Here is a 22,852-nt window from a genome sequence, read left to right as displayed (position 1 = left end):
TGTAGATGGGAGAGAATTTAATAATCATGTCATGAATTATATATTATGACCAGTAGAGGCCGCTGTTGCACCACCAAAGTAACTATGTTTCATGATCAATGATGAAGCACTTACTCCAGCTTGTAGGGTAGATCATATTAATCAATGCAAAAAACTCAGACATTAATAAATTACCAATTACTTAATTTCATTTCATTTAATCAGTTCATTCATTATTTTGACCATTATTGTCATCCACACCACTAAGGTGGTATTCACAACTTTTTCTCAAGCAAATCAAACCGTCAACAACAACATGTCCACCACACTCATTCAAACACCTGGGGTGGCAGGTAGCCTAGTGGTTAGAGCATTGGGCCAGTAACCGAAACGTTGCTGGATTGAATCCCCGAGCTGACAAGGTAAAAATCTGTCGTTCTGCCCCTGAACAAGGCAGTTAACCCACTGTCCCCGGTAGGCTGTCATTGTAAATAAGAATTTGTTCTTAACTGACTTGCCTAGTTAAATAAATAAAAAAATCATGGAGTGGTTTGTTGATTAAAAATGTTTGTTTAATTTAAACAGAATTGTCACATACAGAAAGGCACATAATACATGAGAACAAAACAACAGGTCAAATCAAATTCATGATCATTGCATGTACATTTTCAGGTGTATCAAAACGGAGAAACAAAGAATCTCAGTAATGTTTCATTTTACAACCCACCGTTAAGCAGGAAGGGTAGTTACTTACAAATTAAAACGCTAATTACGTGATAATTGCATATAACACTTCGGTTTCGTTGAGATTCATTGAACCAATCAAGTACCATCTAAGGGTTGCAAAATTCCGCTTCTGGAGTGACCTGAATATTGTAACCCTAATACCATCTTAAACCGGATTGTAAAATAAAACGTTACCAGAATCCCATATTGCAAATAGTCAGCAGCAGATGAACAACAACTAACCTGTCTGAGGTCAACACAAACAAACCAACAAACTAGAGGTGAAAGGTTATTAAAATAAACAAATATTAGATATGGTCCGTATTGGTCATGGAAAGTCCTCACACAGATACCAGTTAGATCCTAGTCCTCATACCAGTCTCTCCTCAGACTCAGAATCACACATCAGTCCATAGACTCCTTTCAAGGCTCATCTTGAAGTAAATCTGTAGTATCCTCTATCCACTGTGGAGTACACCTGTAGTATCCACTATCCACTGTGGAGTACACCTGTAGTGTCCTCTATCCACTGTGGAGTACACCTGTAGTGTCCTCTATCCACTGTGGAGTACACCTGTAGTGTCCTCTATCCACTGTGGAGTACACCTGTAGTATCCTCTATCCACTGTGGAGTACACCTGTAGTATCCTCTATCCACTGTGGAGTACACCTGTAGTATCCTCTATCCACTGTGGAGTACACCTGTAGTATCCTCTATCCACTGTGGAGTACACCTGTAGTATCCTCTATCCACTGTGGAGTACACCTGTAGTGTCCTCTGTAATAGAGTTGCTGGGCCGTTCCACAAATTGAGTGTCTTTTGCGTCCTGTTGAAAGTCCCAGTTATTTTGATGCTTTGACAGTCATTTCTGAAGATGATTATTTATTGTGATTAGTGATTCATTTAGGTCTGTCCCTCATTTTAAGGAAAGGGGGATACCTAGTCAGTTCTCCAACTGAATGTATTCAACTGAAATGTGTCTTCCGCATTTAACCCAACCCCTCTGAATCAGAGAGGTGCAGGGGGCTGCTTTACTCAACATCCACGTTGCCCAGGGAACACTGGGTTAACTGCCTTCCTCAGGGGCAGAACAACAGATTTTTACCTTGTCAGCTCAGGGATTTGATCCAGCAACCTTTCGGTTACTGGCCCAACGCTCTAACCACTAGGATACCTGCCCCTCTAACCGCTAGGTACCTCCCTCTCTAACCGCTAGGATACCTGTCGCTCTAACCGCTAGGTACCTCCCTCTCTAACCGCTAGGATACCTGTCGCTCTAACCGCTAGGATACCATCCCCTCTAACCGCTAGGATACCTGTCGCTCTAACCGCTAGGATACCTGCCTCTCTAACCGCTAGGATACCTGCCTCTCTAACCGCTAGGATACCTGCCTCTCTAACCGCTAGGATACCTGTCGCTTTAACCGCTAGGATACCTGTCGCTCTAACCGCTAGGATACCTGTCGCTCTAACCGCTAGGATACCTGCCTCTCTAACCGCTAGGATACCTGTCGCTCTAACCGCTAGGATACCTGTCGCTCTAACCGCTAGGATACCTGCCTCTCTAACCGCTAGGATACCTGCCTCTCTAACCACTAGGATACCTGCCTCTCTAACCGCTAAGATACCTGCCTCCGCTCTAACCGCTAGGTACCTCCCTCTCTAACCGCTAGGATACCTGCCTCTCTAACCGCTAGGATACCTGTCGCTCTAACCGCTAGGATACCTGTCGCTCTAACCGCTAGGATACCTGTCGCTCTAACCGCTAGGATACCTGTCGCTCTAACTGCTAGGATACCTGCCTCTCTAACCGCTAGGATACCTGTCGCTCTAACCGCTAGGATACCTGTCGCTCTAACCGATAGGTACCTGCCTCTCTAACCGCTAGGATACCTGTCGCTCTAACCGCTAGGATACCTGTCGCTCTAACCGCGAGGATACCTGCCTCTCTAACCGCTAGGATACCTGTCGCTCTAACCGCTAGGATACCTGTCGCTCTAACCGCTAGGATACCTGTCGCTCTAACCGCTAGGATGGATACCTGCCGCTCTAACTGCTAGGATACCTGTCGCTCTAACCGCTAGGATACCTGCCTCTCTAACCGCTAGGATACCTGTCGCTCTAACCGCTAGGATACCTGCACCTCTAACCGCTAGGATACCTGTCGCTCTAACCGCTAGGTACCTGCCTCTCTAACCGCTAGGATACCTGCCGCTCTAACCGCTAGGATACCTGCCTCTCTAACCGCTAGGATACCTGCCTCTCTAACCGCTAGGATACCTGCCTCTCTAACCGCTAGGATACCTGCCTCTCTAACCGCTAGGATACCTGCCTCTCTAACCGCTAGGATACCTGCCTCTCTAACCGCTAGGATACCTGCCTCTCTAACCGCTAGGATACCTGCCTCTCTAACTGCCAGGATACCTGCCGCTCTAACCACTAGGATACCTGTCGCTCTAACCACTAGGATACCTGCCGCTCTAACCACTAGGATACCTGCCGCTCTAACCACTAGGATACCTGTCGCTCTAACCACTAGGATACCTGCCGCTCTAACCACTAGGATACCTGCCGCTCTAACCACTAGGATACCTGTCGCTCTAACCACTAGGCCACCTGTCGCCCGGTCAACCCTATTACATGAACTGAACTCTCGTTTTAATAAGGTGGAACTATTCCTTTTAAAATATTTTTTTCAAACGCACCATTGAACATCTCTAATAGTTAAATCATAAAGTCAAAGCAGGTGAGCTGGTCCTGCTCTTTTTGCCCGTTTTCTGGTGTTTTCGGGTGGAAGAGTGAGCGTGAACCTTGCATTCAATTGCCACTCCTTGTTGGACACAACAAGCTTCCATTCCACCTGTCACAAGGAGATTTATGGCTGATTTAAGAAGAAATCGTAACAACCTTGTAACGGTCAACCCTGTTACTTTATTTGGCACTTAATATAGTCATTTTTTAAATTTAAACTCTTGAGATGGTAAAACATGTTATTTTTATTAAGTTGAACATATGCTCTTTATGACAGAGTGTAAACATTTGTTTAAATCAAAGTTTTTTTAGGTTTTTTTACCAAATTACACTTCTCAAAAGTCACTGAATTGGTGGAACGACCCTGCTGTCGCGAGAAAAATGTTTCTCAGTGGGGTGGTAAAATAACCTCTCATATCACAGTGTTGTAGACAGTCCACTCTTCTCAGCTGTTCAAATTATTTATTACTATTGGAATTCCGTAAAACCGCATAAATAAAATCCCATGAGATATGTCTTTATGCTGTCTTTATATTGTCTTGATGTTTATCGAGCGATAACCTGGTGGGAACACAAACTGATAACCCCGTAGGATTGATTTTGTCTCCGTCAGAAGAGACAGCTTGTCTTATCACTAAACCTCAGTGGCCTTAGTGGGTATGGATTCATCAGACAGCACCTCGTCCCTTCTCTATAAATGATTTTCTAAATAAAAACAACAACAAAGAAGTTGTAAAAAACAAACATGTATCAAACAACATATTGCACTTTTAAACTTGATCCAATAAAAGAAGAAAAACAAACCAAGTCAGTTTTAAAAGATGACAAACGTGTAACTGCAGGCAATAAGGAAGAAATGAGGAACGTCTGTCTGTAAGACATGAAACAAAGTCCATAGGGTACGTCCCAAATGGCACCCTCGCTATATAGTGCACTACAGGCCCCATAGGGCTCTGGTCTAAAGTAGTGCACTACAGGCCCCATAGGGCTCTGGTCTAAAGTAGTGCACTTTAGGGCTCTGGTCTAAAGTAGTGCACTACAGGCCCCATAGGGCTCTGGTCAAAAGCAGTGCACTATAAAAGGAATAGGGTGCCTTTTGGGACACATCCATTCAAATCATAAAACAAGATGTGTGTGTGTGTGTGTGTGTGTGTGTGTGTGTGTGTGTGTGTGTGTGTGTGTGTGTGTGTGTGTGTGTGTGTGTGTGTGTGTGTGTGTGTGTGTGTGTGTGTGTGTGTGTGTGTGTGTGTGTGTGTGTGTGTGTGTGTGTGTGTGTGTGTGTGTGTGTGTGTGTGTGTGTGTGTGTGTGTGTGTGTCCATGAAGACCGATGAACTTCTCCGACCATGAGGCAACAGAACTGTGCACACTTGATTATGTTCCGTGATCAATCCCATCAGAGACAAGGGAGATTGAGATTCTATTGTATAATGAACAGTAAGTTAGTAACCATGCTTTAACCAAGTCCCCTGTCCAAAACCATCAGGCTCGATCCCACTTCTTCTCATCTTCATCACTTACAAATATACCATTCTGATGGAGTTCTGACTGAGTCCGGAGATCATATGTTGCATTGTGACGTTGTGGACTGCATCATCCTCTTCTGACCAATGGAAATCTTAGGAGTGAACAGGAAGTAGTTTCTCGTGATATGACTTAACATTGCGAGAACCAGCATTAATCAAGGATTACAACATTCTCAGCAGTCTGTTGTTATGATGTCTGTTCTTGTTGTGTGTTCTTGCACCTCACATTGACTTGATATTCAGTGTTATTCTGGCTGGTGAGATTAACCAGTCAGTGACCATGTTTTGACAGATCCATTCTCCCTCACCAGGCAGGCACCAGGACCAACGGTATACTGTAGAATCTCACCACTGTAGGTTCTAATCACTTAGAAATATACTATTTTGATGTTCTGCGCTCTGAGATCCATCCGGAGATGATTTGTTGCTGTGTGTGGTTGTGGACAGCATTAGGCTGACACCAGGACACTCTCCATAGCACGCTGAAAATTCTCCCAGTTCTTCCAGAATAGGGCCAGCAGACACATGCCCAGGAAGGTGCCCATCACGTGGCGTCGGCTCCTCAGGAGGGGCGCGGCGAACTTGGCGGCTGTGGAGACGCACACGAGGATCACGGTGACGAGGGCGAGCATGATGTTGATGCTCTTACCCAGAAGCACCCTGGCGTCACTGGACTCGAGCTGTACAGTTTGTTGTTGCTGCTGCTGGAGCTCTAGCTTAGAGACCCGAGTCTGGCACGACTCTAGAGCTTCCTGTAGAGGTCAGAGGGAGTGTGGGAGGGGGGGAGGGAGGGCGGGAGGGAGGGAGGAGGGGAAACAGTGGTCAATAGAAGCACGTGGGTGGGAGGGGGGGAGGGGTGGGTGGGAGGGAGGGGGGTGGGTGGGAGGGAGGGAGGGAGGGTGGGTGGGAGGGGGGGAGGGAGGGAGGGAGGGGGGGTGGGTGGGAGGGAGGGAGGGAGGGAGGGGGGGTGGGGTGGGAGGGGGGGAGGGAGGAGGGTGGGTGGGTGGGAGGGAGGGAGGGAGGGAGGGGGGGTGGGTGGGAGGGGGGGGGAGGGAGGGGGGGAGGGTGGGAGGGAGGGAGGGAGGGGGGGTGGGTGGAGGGAGGGAGGGAAACAGTGGTCAATAAAGCACGTCTAGCAAACATAGCCTTGGGTTTAAACAGAGGAGCAATGGGATTGATTTCATATTAAAGGAGTTTATATAGCCCTTTAATATGTCTAGTCCAGTCCTCCTTCTCCTAGAATAGATTAGTACTTTATTGTTCATCTTGGAAAGCAAATGATTTTGCTCCCAACCCTTCCAGACACACTCATGACACATTTTGTAAGCACAGAGTGAAGTGTAGTGCAGAGCCTCTGTCACAGTTTAGCCTTGCTCAAGGACACATTGGTAGTTAAGTAAGTAGTAACTTGTCTCGGCCAAAATGGCCCATAACAATGGCCCATAATGCAGGAGCTGTTTCTGTAGCGGGAGGTAGCTTGACGTGCAAGTACACCACCAGGACAGGCCGTTATCTATCGTTTATTACCAGAGCTTGGTAAAGGATTGTATGTAGCTATTATCCAGGGTGAAAGTACATGTCATTTCCTAAAGCTACAGGACTTCTTAGGTGGAACATGTTGAGCGGTCTAATCATAGAATGACATATAGAATCCCTATTTGAACCACAACCAGTCATGATGTTTTTATCTGACTGTCAAACAATCACTTCAAAAGGCCCCTGTAAAGGCTGGCTGCCTGCCCACTTTCTTCCACTCTAAAAGAATTCTTGCAGCCATACAGTGCACTGTGCACGCTGCTTTTGATGAATGAAAAGAGAACTCCCTGATTATCCATCTCCCTCTAGTAGGCCCGGTAGAAATACCCTCTCCTCTCCTCTCCTCTCCTCTCCCTCTCCCTCTCCTCTCCTCTCTCCTCTCCTCTCCTCTCCTCCTCTCCTCTCCTCTCCTCCTCTCCACCTACAGTACCTGTATATCCCTGGCTCTCTCGTAGGCCTGGTAGAATACTCTCTCCTCTCTTCCTCTCCTCTCCTCACCTCTCCTCTCCTCTACCTCTCCTCTCCTCTCCTCTCCTCTCCTCTCCTCCTCCTCTCCTCTCCTCTCCTCTCCCTCTCCTCTCCTCTCCTCTCCTCTCCTCTCCTCTCCACCTACAGTACCTGTATATCCCTAGCTCTCTCGTAGGCCTGGTAGGCTACTCTCTCCTCTCCTCTCCCTCTCCTCTCCTCTCCTCTCCTCTCCTCTCCTCTCCTCTCCTCTCCTCTCCTCTCCTCTCCTCTCCTCTCCTCTCCTCTCCTCTCCCTCCTACAGTACCTGTATATCCCTGGCTCTCTCGTAGGCCTGGTAGGCTACTCTCTCCTCTCTTCCTCTCCTCTCCTCTCCTCTCCTCTCCTCTCCTCTCCTCTCCTCTCCCTCTCCTCTCCTCTCCTCTCCTCTCCTCCTACAGTACCTGTATATCCCTGGCTCTCTCGTAGGCCTGGTAGGCTACTCTCTCCTCTCTTCCTCTCCTCTCCTCTCCTCTCCTCTCCTCTCCTCTCCTCTCCTCTCCTCTCCTCTCCTCTCCTCTCCTCTCCTCTCCTCTCCTCTCCTCCTACAGTACCTGTATATCCCTGGCTCTCTCGTACGCCTGGTAGGCTACTCTCTCCTCGATGCTGGACAGCTCCTGTTTCAGGTCGGCTGTTTCCGCCTGGTGGAGCTCTGTCAGGTCATTCAGCTGGTCCTCCAACCGCTCATACCTACCAGGAAATAGAAGAAGAATGGGTTATTCACTCATACCTAACAGGAAATACAAATGTATACACAATGGTGATTTGTCATTCACCGGCTATTTAGGTACATAGCAACAAGAACCGCTGGAGACAAGCAGAACAAAACAGCCAAAGAAACTGCTGTGTTCCCAGCTTGGCATATAGAGGACTAACACCATCTGTGTACTATACAAGTACCAGGAAAGGTGCTGAGCATGCCAGCCATGTTGTTCCTGCTGCTGTAGCTGCTACTACTCTGTTTAAATGGAGGTTCCCAATGCTGTGTGTTCTGACCTGTAGCTCACCTCCAGTAACATTCCTACAACATTCCTACAACATTCCTCCAACACTCTGCAATGGGATCCAATTGCTGCCATGTGCTAGTAGAGTTACTGAGCGTAAACACACCTGTATCTTTCCTCCTGTAGCGTCTGGGTGATGAAACCGTAGTCTTTCTTGAACTGGGTCCTGAGTGTCTCCATGTCCTCCTCCAGCTGCCCCTGGGTCTCCCTGATCTCCCTCACCTCCTCCATGGTCAGGTCAAGTCTCCCCTGGCCGTCCCCAACATCCAGGCTCTGTCCAGGTGTCACTGCAGCCCCCAAACCCCCTTCTAGACCCAGGCCAACCCCAAGAGCCACGGTGTTCCCGTTGCTGTCCGCAGACAGGGACGTGCCAGAGGAACACTCGTCATCGCTGGTGTACTTGGGGGTCGTTGTGGCGGCGGGGGTTGCTGTCTTCCCATCCCCGATGGTGGCACTGCCGCTCAGGGTCCGCCCAGTGCCTTCACAGCGGAAGGAATTGGGCGTGTCCAGGGAGGTCTTGAGGTGGGCGATGTTGTCGGCACTGCCAAACTTGTTCCTGGAGAAAAAGAAGATTAACTTTTATTATCTATCGTCATAGAAACACAGAGGTCAATGTATGATGTCATGATGATTCCATATCCACTGAGACAAGCTGTCTCTTCTGTCTGAGACCCATAATCAATCCCAGAGGGCTTTGTTAGCTCACACACACACACACACACACACACACACACACACACACACACACACACACACACACACACACACACACACACACACACACACACACACACACACACACACACACACACACACACACACACACACACACACACACACACACACACACACACACACACACACACACACACACACACACACAGTTGGAGCAGTACAGCATCAGTACCTGAGGAGGTTGGCAAAGTCCCGGGGCTTGCTGAAGAAGAATGGCGGTGAGAGTGAGACACCAGGCCCTACAGTCTTGATCTTGTCCGTGGGGTGACGTCCACTACCACTGCTGACGTTGCTCACAGTGAGACTCAGCCTGTCCTTGGAGGTCACCTTGGGACTGCTGTGGTGTTTGGAGCTGGCGTCCTTCTCACTGCTGTCCTTCATCTTCTTATGATACTGCTCCAGCTTCTTCTGCATGTTGGCGATGCTGTATCAAATGCATGGCTGGGTTTGGTTAAAAAGAGGAATCAAGCTGGGGAATGTTTTCAACGTTTCAAGTGTATTGGTGTGCTTGTTTCTGCAAGACCACTGTAGGTATTCAACATGCTTCTGACATAGGGTTCTTTAAGAGAGGTACTTAACGTGACGTTTCCGTCAACGTTTCAAGTGTATTGGTGTGCTTGTTTCTGCAAGACCACTGTAGGTATTCAACATGCTTCTGACATAGGGTTCTTTAAGCAATAAGGCCCGAGGAGGTGTGGTATATGACCAATATACCACGGCTAAGGGTTGTTATTAGGCACGACGCAACGCAGAGTTCCTGGATACAGCCCTTAGCCGTGGTATATTGGTGAAATACCACAAACCCCAGAGGTGTCTTGTTGCTATTATAAACTGGTTACCAACCTAATTAGAACCGTAAAAATAAATGTTTTGTCATACACATGATATACAGTCTGATATACCACAGCTGTCAGCCAATCAGCATTCAGGGCTTGAACGGTCCAGTTTATAATTGGATTTAAAGTGCATTTAACCCCAAGTCACAACAGCACTTCACAACATAAAAACAAAGTTACAGAGAGGTATTATAAAACAGTACCTGTGGGCTGACTTCTGGTTCTTCTTCTCAAACACCTGCTTGATGCGCCCCACCTGCATTTTCACATGTACACAATTAGACATTCAGCAATAAGACGCTCCAGAGGGACGTGCTATCAGTGCATTCATCATAGGTAGGTTTAACAAACACTTATCGCAATCATTGCAAATCAAACTTTCTTCAGTACTTCTTCTTCAGCCACTATATTCAGCAAAATCAGTGCTAGCAAGAAATGAAAAGTGTTAGTCAGGGTAAGAAAAAGTTGAGTTAAAGACCTGCTGCTTGTCGGCACTGTTCACCAATTTCAGGTACTCAGCCACATTGTCATCACGAGCCTCCTGCTCAATCTTCAACTCTTCAGTCACCTAAAATAACAGAAGAACTTTACTATCCCCATAAGGACATTCTGCTATGGCCTTGTGCAGACATTAAGAAATATCAAGATGATCAAATCATTACCAACAAGACAGTCAATGAAAAATAATACTTGAGTCCATGTGTGATTCACTGAGGACTTCCTCATTTACCCGGAGGATCTTCTGCTGCAGGCTGTTGAGTCCGGGGGGCAGGGAGCGGTAGGAGGAGTCTAAGCTGCGGTGGGAGGAGTCCAGGTAGCGTTGGGAGTCTGGGATACCGCTCAGATCCAGATCTAGGTTGTTCTCTGAGCTGCCTCGACACATCGACTCCGGAATGTTCAGGCTGTTCCCTTCACCACTGCTCCTTTCTGCCTGGAACACAACCACAGAACCTTCAGTCAGTCAGACACTGGAAGGAACACAACCACAGAACCTTCAGTCAGACACTGGAAGGAACACAACCACAGAACCTTCAGTCAGACACTGGAAGGAACACAACCACAGAACCTTCAGTCAGTCAGACACTGGAAGGAACACAACCTTCAGTCAGACAGACACTGGAAGGAACACAACCTTCAGTCAGACAGACACTGGAAGGAACACAACCTTCAGTCAGACAGACACTGGAAGGAACACAACCTTCAGTCAGACAGACACTGGAAGGAACACAACCTTCAGTCAGACAGACACTGGAAGGAACACAACCTTCAGTCAGACAGACACTGGAAGGAACACAACCTTCAGTCAGACAGACACTGGAAGGAACACAACCTTCAGTCAGACACTGGAAGGAACACAACCTTCAGTCAGACAGACACTGGAAGGAACACAACCTTCAGTCAGACAGACACTGGAAGGAACACAACCTTCAGTCAGACACTGGAAGGAACACAACCTTCAGTCAGACAGACACTGGAAGGAACACAACCTTCAGTCAGACAGACACTGGAAGGAACACAACCTTCAGTCAGACAGACACTGGAAGGAACACAACACATCTTTATTTATACATTCATTTAACTAGGCAAGTCAGTTAAGAACAAATTCTTATTTACAATAACGGCCTACCGGGGAACAGTGGGTTAATTGCCTTGTTCAGGAGAAAAACAACAGATTTCTTTACCTTGTCAGCTCAGGGATTTGAACCAGCAACCTTCCAGTTACTGGCCCAATGCTCTAACCACTAGGCTATACAATAATACAATGTCACATTCAATCCCCTGACTGATGAGACATACTCCACTGGAAGGCTTAACCATATCTTGATTGACACAAAGGCTATTCCAAATGTGTGTGTGTGTGTGTGTGTGTGTGTGTGTGTGTGTGTGTGTGTGTGTGTGTGTGTGTGTGTGTGTGTGTGTGTGTGTGTGTGTGTGTGTGTGTGTGTGTGTGTGTGTGTGTGTGTGTGTGTGTGTGTGTGTGTGTGTGTGTGTGTGTGTGTAAATCCCTTATTTGTTACGTCTGTTATATTATGGGACCCAGCTCCTAATTTGTTTACGCTGTAGCGTCCAGATGACAGGATGATGGCCATATTATGAGTAATGATTATGAGAAATGGAGCCCGTACATCTAGGTCAAAGATAATGACAGAGCAAGACACACACACCCAGCGACACACTCAGAAAATCCCCCTACTGTACTAGACAGTAAGCCATGGGTTTTACTGTGCTGATGCACCACTCTCCTATGACATCAACATGTTTCTAATGAATGCACCACACTCAGAAAATCTCTACTAGAAAGTAGCTAGTCATTGGTTTCACTATAATGCACCATTTTCCTATGACATCAACACAATGTACTTATTTTCCTATGACAACAACAATGTACTTATTTTCCTATGACATCAACACAATGTACTTATTTTGCTATGACATCAACACAATGTACTTATTTTCCTATGACAACAACACAATGTACTTATTTTCCTATGACATCAACACAATGTACTTATTTTCCTATGACAACACAATGTACTTATTTTCCTATGACATCAACACAATGTACTTATTTTCTTATGACAACAACACAATGTACTTATTTTCCTATGACATCAACACAATGTACTTATTTTCCTATGACAACAACACAATGTACTTATTTTCCTATGACATCAACACAATGTACTTTTTTTCTTATGACAACAACACAATGTACTTATTTTCTTATGACAACAACACAATGTACTTATTTTCCTATGACATCAACACAATGTTATTATTTCTCTATGACATCAACACATACGATTCCCCTCCCTACTAGTGCTAGTGAGTGTTTTTCATTTGTTTTTACAGTAATGCACCATTTTCCTATGATATCAACACACTCTTATCACGCCGATCCAGTTGGTATTTTAGGGAAGTGAAACAGTGGTACTAATCTGATATTTACATACCATGCTGACACCGGCAACTTAGAAATAGAATCTACACCACAACTGACTAGAAACAAACATAGGCCTACATTTAATAACTAATGGTTGGGATTAGCGTCTCTGTTGCAGTGTGCTGTTCACGTGGCCTTCACTAAAGTACAGCCTGCTACAGAGCTAATCAAGATGAAGTGGACCATCTTTGCAAACCGTTGAGTGAGAATATTACACGATGTGTAAATATTAAACTTCATAATTACGAGAAGAAAAAGAAAGCTTCAACACTTCTCTAAGTGTTTTACTATTTTGTAACATTGACTATCATGTGAGGTGAAAAGGCTGTAACCATAGAAACCACAGTAAAGACAAACACACCACCAACAAGCTGCTAAATCAAGATCAGTGTAGGTTCACAACAGCATGTACTGTTAGCCTGACCTTTTGCAACACTGATTATGAAGGCAATGTGAGATGAACACAGACATCATAAAACATACGACTGTAGGAGAAATGTTGTAACTTAACCCCTCAGTCAATGTACAAATGGCACTCTATGCCCTTTATAACGCACTACTGTCACCAGGACCCAAAGGAAGTAGAGTACTACAAAGGGCATAGGGTGCCATTTGGGACGACACAATGTGAGGTAAGGGCAGACACAGCCTTACCTCACAACAACAACACAGCCTTATCCTTGATCAATGAACTGTCACACAGTTGGCTGGTTCTCAGACCAGCACTTAGGCTAACAATCACTAAACGCGTGGTTTTGGGTGTGTGTGTGTGTGTGTTTGTGTGGGTGTGTGGTGGTGGCCCAACCAGACTTACCAGTCTTTCACTACTACTTAACATTTCAGCACATTATAAATTACCTGACAGCTACCTGCCTGCCTCATGACTGTGTGTCAGGTGAAACAGTGAGAAGGTATGGCTTACAGAAACAGACTGGTTAAGTTGTTTTGACACACACACACACACACAAAGAGAGAGACACTCACTAACACACACAAAAAGACACACACACACACACACACACACACACACACACACACACACACACACACACACACACACACACACACACACACACACACACACACACACACACACACACACACACACACACACACAACCACAACCACACACACAGTCACATTCAGATAGACACATTCAGCTCAACGCTTCTTCTTTTCATTCCTGTCACTGTCAGTACCCATATTTTGGTATTTTATAAAACTGTATCAAGCTCTTGGTAGCCTATATTTAGTAACACCAAATTGCTGGATCTCTGAAATTTGTGTTCATACAACATTTATACTGCCACACAAGGGTTAGATGTGTTTTACAAGGCCACAACAAAGGCATACTAATATAAAAATTACTCAAGTCATTGTCCAATGACTTTGTAGAGTCACAAACTTGATATAGTCATTACATGCAAGAAATATGTGAGAAATAAACAACACCTTTTGACTACTTTGATAAACCATTTGTCCAAATACACACAGAGAAATAGATACACTATTTATACAAAGTATGTGGACACCCCTTGAAATTAGTGGATTCAGCTATTTCAGCCACAACCGTTGCTGACATGTGTATAAAATCGAGCACACAGCCATGCAATCTCCATAGACAAACATTGGCAGTAGAATGGCCTGACTGAAGAGCTCAGTGACTTTCAACATTGCACCGTCATAGGATGCCACCTTTCCACCTTTCGTCAAATTTCTGCCCTGCTAGAGCTTTCTCGGTCAACTGTAAGTGCTGTTATTGTGAAGTGGAAACGTCTATGAGCAACAACGGCTCAGCCGCAAAGTGGTAGGCCACACAAGCTCACAGAATGGGAACTCCGAGTGCTGAAGTGCTTAGTGCGTTTAAATTGTCTGTCCTCGGTTGCAACACTCACTGCCTCTGGAAGCAACGTCATCACAAATACTGTTCGTCGGGAGCTTCATGAAATTGGTTTCCATGGCCAAGCAGCCGCACACAAGCCTAAGTTCACCTAGCGCAATGCCAAGCATCGGCTGGAGTGGTGTAAAGCGCGCCGCCATTAGACACTGGAGCAGTGGAAACTCGTTCTCTGGAGTGATGAATCACGCTTCACCATCTGGCAGTCCAAAGGACAAATCTGGGTTTGACAGATGCCAGGAAAACATTACCTGCCCCAATGCATAGTGCCAACTGTAAAGTATGGTGGAGGAGCAATAATGGTCTGGGTCTGTTTTTCATGGTTCGTGCTAGACCCGTTAGTTTCAGTGAAGGGAATTCTTAACGCTACAGCATATAATGACATTCTAGATGATTCTGTGCTTCCAAATTTGTGGCAACAGTTTGAGGAAGGCAATTTCCTGTTTCAGCATGACAAGGCCCCTGTGTACAAAGCAAGGTCCATACAGAAATGGTTTGTCAAGATCCGTGTGAAAGAACTTGACTGGCATGCACAGAGCCCTGACCTCAACCCCATCAAACAACTTTGGGATGAATTGGAATGCCGACTGCGAGCCAAGACTAATCACCCAACATCAGTGCCCGACCTCACTAATGCTCTTATGGCTGAATGGAAGCAAGTCCCCACAGCAATGTTCCAACATCTAGTGGAAAGCCTTCCCAGAAGAGTGGAGGCTGTTATAGCAGCAAAGGCCCATGATTTTGGAATGAGATGTTCGACGAGCAGGTGTCCACACATAACTGCACCACCTATCACACTTTCACAAAATGCATGAAGACATGGCTGAAGGTCAATCAGATTTGTGAACATAATCCCTAGCTGTGTATTGCCGCTTTCCATGTTGTCTGTTGTCTGTAGCTTGTGAGGTGTGGAAACACTTTGTTGCTTTTATGGATTTTGTCTTGTTGCTTTTTGTTCTATGTTGCTGTGTCTGTATGCTATGTCTTGCTTGTCCTATGTTGCTCTGCGTGTGCTCACTGCTCAATGATTGTCTATATTGTAATTGTTTTTAATAACCTGCAGAGGGACTGCGGTTGAAAATTAGCCGGCTGGCTAAAACCGACACTTTTACTGAAACGTTGATTAATGTGCACTGTCCCTGTAAAAATAAAATAAACTCAAACTAAACTCAAACTCAAACATACTTTTGGTCATGTACTGTACATATAGTGCTTTAATTTCTAAACGGTAAAATAGATATGTATGAAAATACCCATGAATAAAAGGTGACATTCTGTACTGTCGCCTCACATGAAACATTTGATCTCAAAGCCAAAATGCTGGAGTATAGAGCCACATTTAACATTTTAGCTTCACTGTCAAAATACACTGAGTGTACGAAACAGTAGGAACACCGACGCTTCCATGACAGACTGACCAGGTGAATCCTTATTGATGTCACCGTTGGAATCTACTTCAGTCAGGGGAGATGATTGAGTGTAGGGGAGGATACTTTGTTTAACCTGTTATGACTAGGGGGCAGTATTTTCACGGCCGGATAAAAAACGTACCCGATTTAATCTGATTATTACTCCTGCCCAGAAACTAGAATATGCATATAATTATTAGCTTTGGATAGAAAACACTCCAAAGTTTCTAAAACTGTTTGAATGGTGTTTGTGAGTATAACAGAACTCATTTGGCAGGCCAAAACCTGAGAAGATTCTGTACAGGAAGTACCCTGTCTGACCATTTCTTGGCCTTCTTGATTATCTCTATCCAATACAGGGGATCTCTGCTGTTACGTGACACTTCCTACGGCTCCCATGGGCTCTCAGAAGGCGGCAAAAAGCTGAATCGTGGCTTTGCAGGCCCTGGCTGAAAAACATTAGCGCATTTTGATAGTGGTCGAACAGAGTACAGAGACTGGCGCACGCGTGCACGAGGCGACCCCATGTTTTTATTCTTTTGTCTTTGAACGTAAACACGCTTTCCCGGTCGGAATATTATCGCTTTTTTTACGAGAAAAATGGCATAAAAATGTATTTTAAACAGCGGTTGACATGCTTCGAAGTACGGTAATGGAATATTTAGACATTTTTTGTCACGAAACGCGTCGGGCGCGTAACCCTTCGTCACCCTTGGATAGTGTCTTGAACGCACGAACAAAACGCCGCTATTTGGATATAACTATGGATTATTTTGAACCAAACCAACATTTGCTATTGAAGTAGCAGTCCTGGGAGTGCATTCTGACGAAGAACACCAAAGGTAATCAAACTTTTCTAATAGTAAATCGGAGTTTGGTGAGTGCTAAACTTGGTGGGTGTCAAAATAGCTAGCCGTGATGGCTGGGCTATCTACTCAGAATATTGCAAAATGTGCTTTCACCGAAAAGCTATTTTAAAATTCTGTATCTATAATTCTTAAAATAATTGTTATGTATTTTGTCAACGTTTATCATGAGTAATTTAGTAAATTCACCGAAGGTTTTTGTGACATTATATGCTAGCTTGAAAAATGGGTGTCTGATTATTTCTGGCTGGGTACTCTGCTGACATAATCTAATGTATGCTAGCTCTGAACGTCACATGCTAATGTAAAAAGCTGGTTTTTGGATATAAATATGAACTTGATTGAACAAAACATGCATGTATTGTATAACATAATGTCCTAGGGTTGTCATCTGATGAAGATCATCAAAGGTTAGTGCTGCATTTAGCTGTGGTTTTGGTTTTTGTGACATTATATGCTAGCTTGAAAAATGGGTGTCTGATTATTTCTGGCTGGGTACTCTGCTGACATAATCTAATGTTTTGCTTTCGCTGTAAAGCCTTTTTGAAATAGGACAGTGTGGTTAGATAAAGGAGAGTCTTGTCTTTAAAATGGTGTAAAATAGTCATATGTTTGAAAAATGGAAGTTTTGGGTTTTTTGAGGAATTTGTAATTCGCGCCACGCCTATCATTGGATATTGGAGCAGGTGTTCCGCTAGCGGAACGTCTAGATGTAAGAGGTTTTAAGCCTTGAGACAATTGAGACATGGATTGTGTGTGTGTGCCATTCAGAGGGTGAATGGGCAAGACAAAATATTTAAATGCCTTTGAACAGGGTATGGTAGTAGGTGCCAGGCGCACCGGTTTGAGTGTGTCAAGAACTGCAACGCTGCTGGGTTTTTCACACTCAACAGTTTCCTGTGTGTATCAAGAATGGTCCACCACCCAAAGGACATCCAGCCAACTTGACACATCTTGGGAAGCATTGGAGTCAACATGGACCAGCATCCCTGTGGAACGCTTGACACCTTGTAGAGCCCATGACCTGATGAATTGAGGCTGTTCCGAGGGCAAAAGGGGGAGCAACTCAATATTAGGAAGGTGTTCCTAATGTTTTGTAGCTACTATTTTTCTGTTTATCGTAGCATGTAGCTACTGTATCTGTCATTCTATCGTAGCATGTAGCTACTGTATCTGTCATTCTATCGTAGCATGTAGCTACTGTATCTGTCATTCTATCGTAGCATGTAGCTACTGTATCTGTCTATCGTAGCAGGTAGCTACTGTATCTGTCTATCGTAGCATGTAGCTACTGTATCTGTTACTCTATCGTAGCATGTAGCTACTGTATCTGTCATTCTATCGTAGCATGTAGCTACTGTATCTGTCATTCTATCGTAGCATGTAGCTACTGTATCTGTCATTCTATCGTTGCATGTAGCTACTGTATCTGTCTATCGTAGCATGTAGCTACTGTATCTGTTATTCTATCGTAGCATGTAGCTACTGTATCTGTCATTCTATCGTAGCAGGTAGCTACTGTATCTGTCTATTGTAGCATGTAGCTACTGTATCTGTTATTCTATCGTAGCATGTAGCTACTGTATCTGAGATTCTATCGTGGCATGTAGCTACTGTATCTGTTATTCTATCGTAGCAGGTAGCTACTGTATCTGTCATTCTATCGTAGCATGTAGCTACTGTATCTGCCTATCGTAGCATGTAGCTACTGTATCTGTCATTCTATCGTAGCAGGTAGCTACTGTATCTGTCTATCGTAGCATGTAGCTACTGTATCTGTCTATCGTAGCATGTAGCTACTGTATCTGTCATTCTATCGTAGCATGTAGCTACTGTATCTGTCATTCTATGGTAGCATGTAGCTACTGTATCTGTCATTCTATCGTAGCATGTAGCTACTGTATCTGTCATTCTATCGTAGCATGTAGCTACTGTATCTGTCATTCTATCATAGCAGGTATCTACTGTATCTGTCTATCGTAGCATGTAGCTACTGTATCTGTCTATCGTAGCAGGTAGCTACTGTATCTGTCATTCTATCGTAGCAGGTAGCTACTGTATCTGTCTATCTTAGCAGGTAGCTACTGTATCTGTCATTCTATCATAGCATGTAGCTACTGTATCTGTCATTCTATCGTAGCATGTAGCTACTGTATCTGTCATTCTATCGTAGCATTTAACTACTATATATCTGCCTAGGGTAGCATGTAGCTACTGTATCTGTCATTCTATCGTAGCATTTAGCTACTATATATCTGCCTAGGGTAGCATGTAGCTACTGTATCTGTCATTCTATGGTAGCATGTAGCTACTATATATCTGCCTAGGGTAGCATGTAGCTACTGTATCTGTCATTCTATCGTAGCATTTAGCTACTATATATCTGCCTAGGGTAGCATGTAGCTACTGTATCTGTCATTCTATCGTAGCATTTAGCTACTATATATCTGCCTAGGGTAGCATGTAGCTACTGTATCTGTCATTCTATGGTAGCATGTAGCTACTGTATAATATGTAGAAATACTGGAGAACAAGAGGCAGAACAGACAACCACAGCTATGCCCGTCTCTCTCTCCAGCCTCCCTCTCTCAACATCTCCCTCTCCCTCGCTTTCTCCAACCTCTCACTGTGTGTCAGGCCTCGCTAAACAGAAACCTCTTTCTCTGCAGAGAACAACCCATTGTCCAGCCTCCAGCCTCTGGCCCGGGATTTGGACTGCGGTCCAACGGACCACCTAATGCATATGGATCCTCTGTGCTGAATCAGTCATTCAGTGTCCTGAATCCTGTGAGTGTCCTGAATCCTGTGAGAGTCCTGAATCCTGACATATGGGCCCTGGGAGGGACGAGTTTAATCTTATTGTAATATCTACGATGGCGCCTATGTGACAACTCCAACAGAACACTGTATTTTAAATCCTTCTGAAACTTAAAATGGTCCACTCAGTCAGACTCCGAGAGAGAAGCTGGTCAAGTCCTCTTTGATGAGGAATTGCAGAGAGGTGTGTGTGTGTGTGTGTGTGTGTGTGTGTGTGTGTGTGTCAGTCTGGTCCGATTACAAGAAGTGCATTTGAGTTCAGAGAGCAACACAAACACTTGTCTGTGTCAGCCTCAGAGTTACCCAGAACGCATTGCATGTTAGTCTGACACCACTGGAAAATGCTTGAGGCAACAGTTCTTTGATTTCATGCCTTTGGTTCGAAACAAATCATTTTGGCTATTTTAGGTTTATATTAAAGCTGCTAATGGGATTAAAGTACTGAAAGGTGCTATGATATGGAACATAGAAACAGACATAGATTAATTAAAGGGAGAGGTTTGGTACTCGGATGACTGCTATATTGACGACGCTTGACTCGACACTAATGGTATAGCCTGCAGCTGAAGCAAAGCCCGACATGACTGGGTCAGAAAGAATAATAGGCTCCTCGTCTGAAAAAAACGAAATCAGTACATTGACATTTACTGAGCACTTGCTCCTTGTCACGCTAGAACTTATGCTGCTGTTCATCTCACGTTTCTACTTTCCTTTTTACAATCTGTACTTTTCCCTGGATGAGAGGCTCTTCTAACTGAATCAAAGCTCATAAGAAAGTGCACCGACTGTACTTTCAAGTTGCCGTGACGACACCCTAATTTTCACTTGAGCTGTGCGGGCATACCAGGGTTAGTCAACTCTTAACCAAAAAGGTCCGGAGACTGCTGCTTTTCTGTTCTACCTAATAATTAATTGCACACCTGGTGTCCCAGGTCTAAAGCAGTCCCTGACTAGATGGGAACAATGAAGAAATGCAGTGAAACTGGCTTCGAGGTCCAGAGTTGAGTTTGAGGGGCCTATACTCTTGGGAGGCAGAGGCCAGAGGGAGAGGAGCGGTGTGTGGAGTGGGGTTCATACGGTCAGGTGCCCCCGGCCTGAGGACTCCTGGCCCAACAAACAGAGAGGAGTGGAAAGAGGATTCTGAAAATGTAAGGAGAAATTATAGGGGTGTGCAACGTTTGGGTGTCACAGGGTAGTCTCATGGGCCATTTCCACTGCAGAGATTTACACCGGTGCTTGGCCTAAAAAGTGTCAGACATTTGTGTTACCGTGGCTGAGGCAGGGGCTGGCCAGAGATGACCCTACTCTAACCCTGTCTGCTCCAGCACGAGGGCTCTAGATTCATAATGTTTAGCAGGCAATTATAATGATTCAAGTTTAATCATAATTCCGGTCCTTAACAATGGTGTCTAAAACGTCAATATGTCATGTTAGGTAGGTGTATTATTTATTAGCTGGAGGGTGTGGCAACATCAAACTCAACCTGCCTGGTCACACACACACACGCGCACACACACCAATCTGAGTCATCTATCCTGAGTTCTTCAGTTCAGTGTGTCAGTTAAAAGAGATTGACAACCCATCCCAACACAACTCAATCCACCCAAACACACCCCAACACAACCCACCCCAACATACCCCAACACAACTCAACCCACCCCAACGCAACCCACCCCAACTCAACCCATCCCAACACAACTCAACCCACCCCAACATACCCCAACACAACTCAACCCACCCCAACACAACTCAACCCACCCCAACACAAACCACCCCAACGCAACCCACCCCAACACAACCCACCCCAACACAACTCAACCCACCCCAACACACTCCAACACAACCCACCCCAACTCAACACAACCCACCCCAAATCAACACAACCCACCCCAACTCAAATCAACCCAATCCAACCCAATCCAACCCACCGCAACTCAACTCAACCCACCCCAACACAACTCAACCCACCCCAACTCAACTCAACCCACCCCAACACAACTCAACCCACCCCAACTCAACTCAACCCACCCCAACACAGCTCAACCCACCCCAACTCAACCCAACCCAACACAACTCAACCCACCCCAACACACCCCAACGCAACCCACCCCAACTCAACCCATCCCAACACAACTCAACCCACCCCAACATACCCCAACACAACTCAACCCACCCCAACACAACTCAACCCACCCCAACACAAACCACCCCAACGCAACCCACCCCAACGCAACCCACCCCAACACAACCCACCCCAACACAACTCAACCCACCCCAACACACTCCAACACAACCCACCCCAACTCAACACAACCCACCCAACTCAACACAACCCACCCCAACTCAAATCAACCCAATCCAACCCAATCCAACCCACTGCAACTCAACTCAACCCACCCCAACTCAACTCAACCCACCCCAACACAACTCAACCCACCCCAACTCAACTCAACCCACCCCAACACAGCTCAACCCACCCCAACTCAACCCAACCCAACACAACTCAACCCACCCCAACACACCCCAACACAACCCACCCAACACAACCCAACCCTACCCAACCCAACACAACCCAACCCAACCAACACAACACAACCCAACACAACCCTCCCCAACCCAACACAACCCAACCCAACCCAACACAACCCAACCCAACACAACCCAACCCAACCAACACAACACAACCCAACACAACCCAACCCTCCCCAACCCAACCCAACACAACCCCACCCAACCCAACACAACCCTCCCCAACCCAACCAACACAACACAACCCAACCCTCCACAACCCAACACAACCCCACCCAACACAACCCCACCCGACACAACCCAAACCTCCCCAACCCAACACAACCCCACCCAACACAACCCAACCCTCCCCAACCCAACCCAACACAACCCTCCCCAACCCAACACAACCCCACCCAACACAACCCCACCCAACACAACACAACCCACCCCAACACACATCATCATCCAGGCCCAAGGAGGTATAGCTTCAAATCAAATGTATTCAACAAATGTATCCTTACAGTGAAATGCTTACTTACAAGCCCTTAACCAACAATAACAGTTTTAATACAAATAAGAGTTAAAATAAAGTAAAAATAAAAAACTTACACAATAAAATAACAATAACGAGGCTATACAGTGCCTTGCAGAAGTATTCATCCCCCTTGCATTTTTCCTATTTTGTTGCATTACAACCTGTAATTTAACTTGTTATGGCTTGGGGACAGTATTTTGACATCTGGATGAGAAGTGTGCCCAAAGTAAACTGCCTGTTACTAAGGCCCAGAAGCTAGGATATGTATATAATAGAT

At 45.4% G+C, this 22,852-nt stretch overlaps 1 protein-coding gene across 1 annotated transcript in view; it reads right to left on the bottom strand.

Moving 5' to 3' along the window:
- Positions 1-3,678: 3,678 nt before the first annotated feature.
- The window catches only part of LOC106561689 (transmembrane and coiled-coil domain protein 3), a 36,542-nt gene continuing 17,368 nt past the window's right edge, over positions 3,679-22,852 (bottom strand). The window contains exons 2-8 of the mRNA XM_014125890.3: positions 10,327-10,527; positions 10,075-10,164; positions 9,800-9,852; positions 8,933-9,184; positions 8,132-8,581; positions 7,576-7,711; positions 3,679-5,733 (exon numbers count right to left, since the gene is read on the bottom strand). Of these exons, the coding sequence (XP_013981365.1) occupies positions 5,431-5,733; positions 7,576-7,711; positions 8,132-8,581; positions 8,933-9,184; positions 9,800-9,852; positions 10,075-10,164; positions 10,327-10,527 (1,485 nt within the window). The 3' untranslated portion in view covers positions 3,679-5,430. The remainder of the gene's footprint in view (positions 5,734-7,575; positions 7,712-8,131; positions 8,582-8,932; positions 9,185-9,799; positions 9,853-10,074; positions 10,165-10,326; positions 10,528-22,852) is intronic.

Source organism: Salmo salar, chromosome 10 (assembly GCF_965601325.2).
Source record: "Salmo salar chromosome 10, fSalSal1, whole genome shotgun sequence".
Taxonomy (NCBI): domain Eukaryota; kingdom Metazoa; phylum Chordata; class Actinopteri; order Salmoniformes; family Salmonidae; genus Salmo; species Salmo salar.
This window is presented reverse-complemented; position numbering and strand designations above follow the sequence as displayed.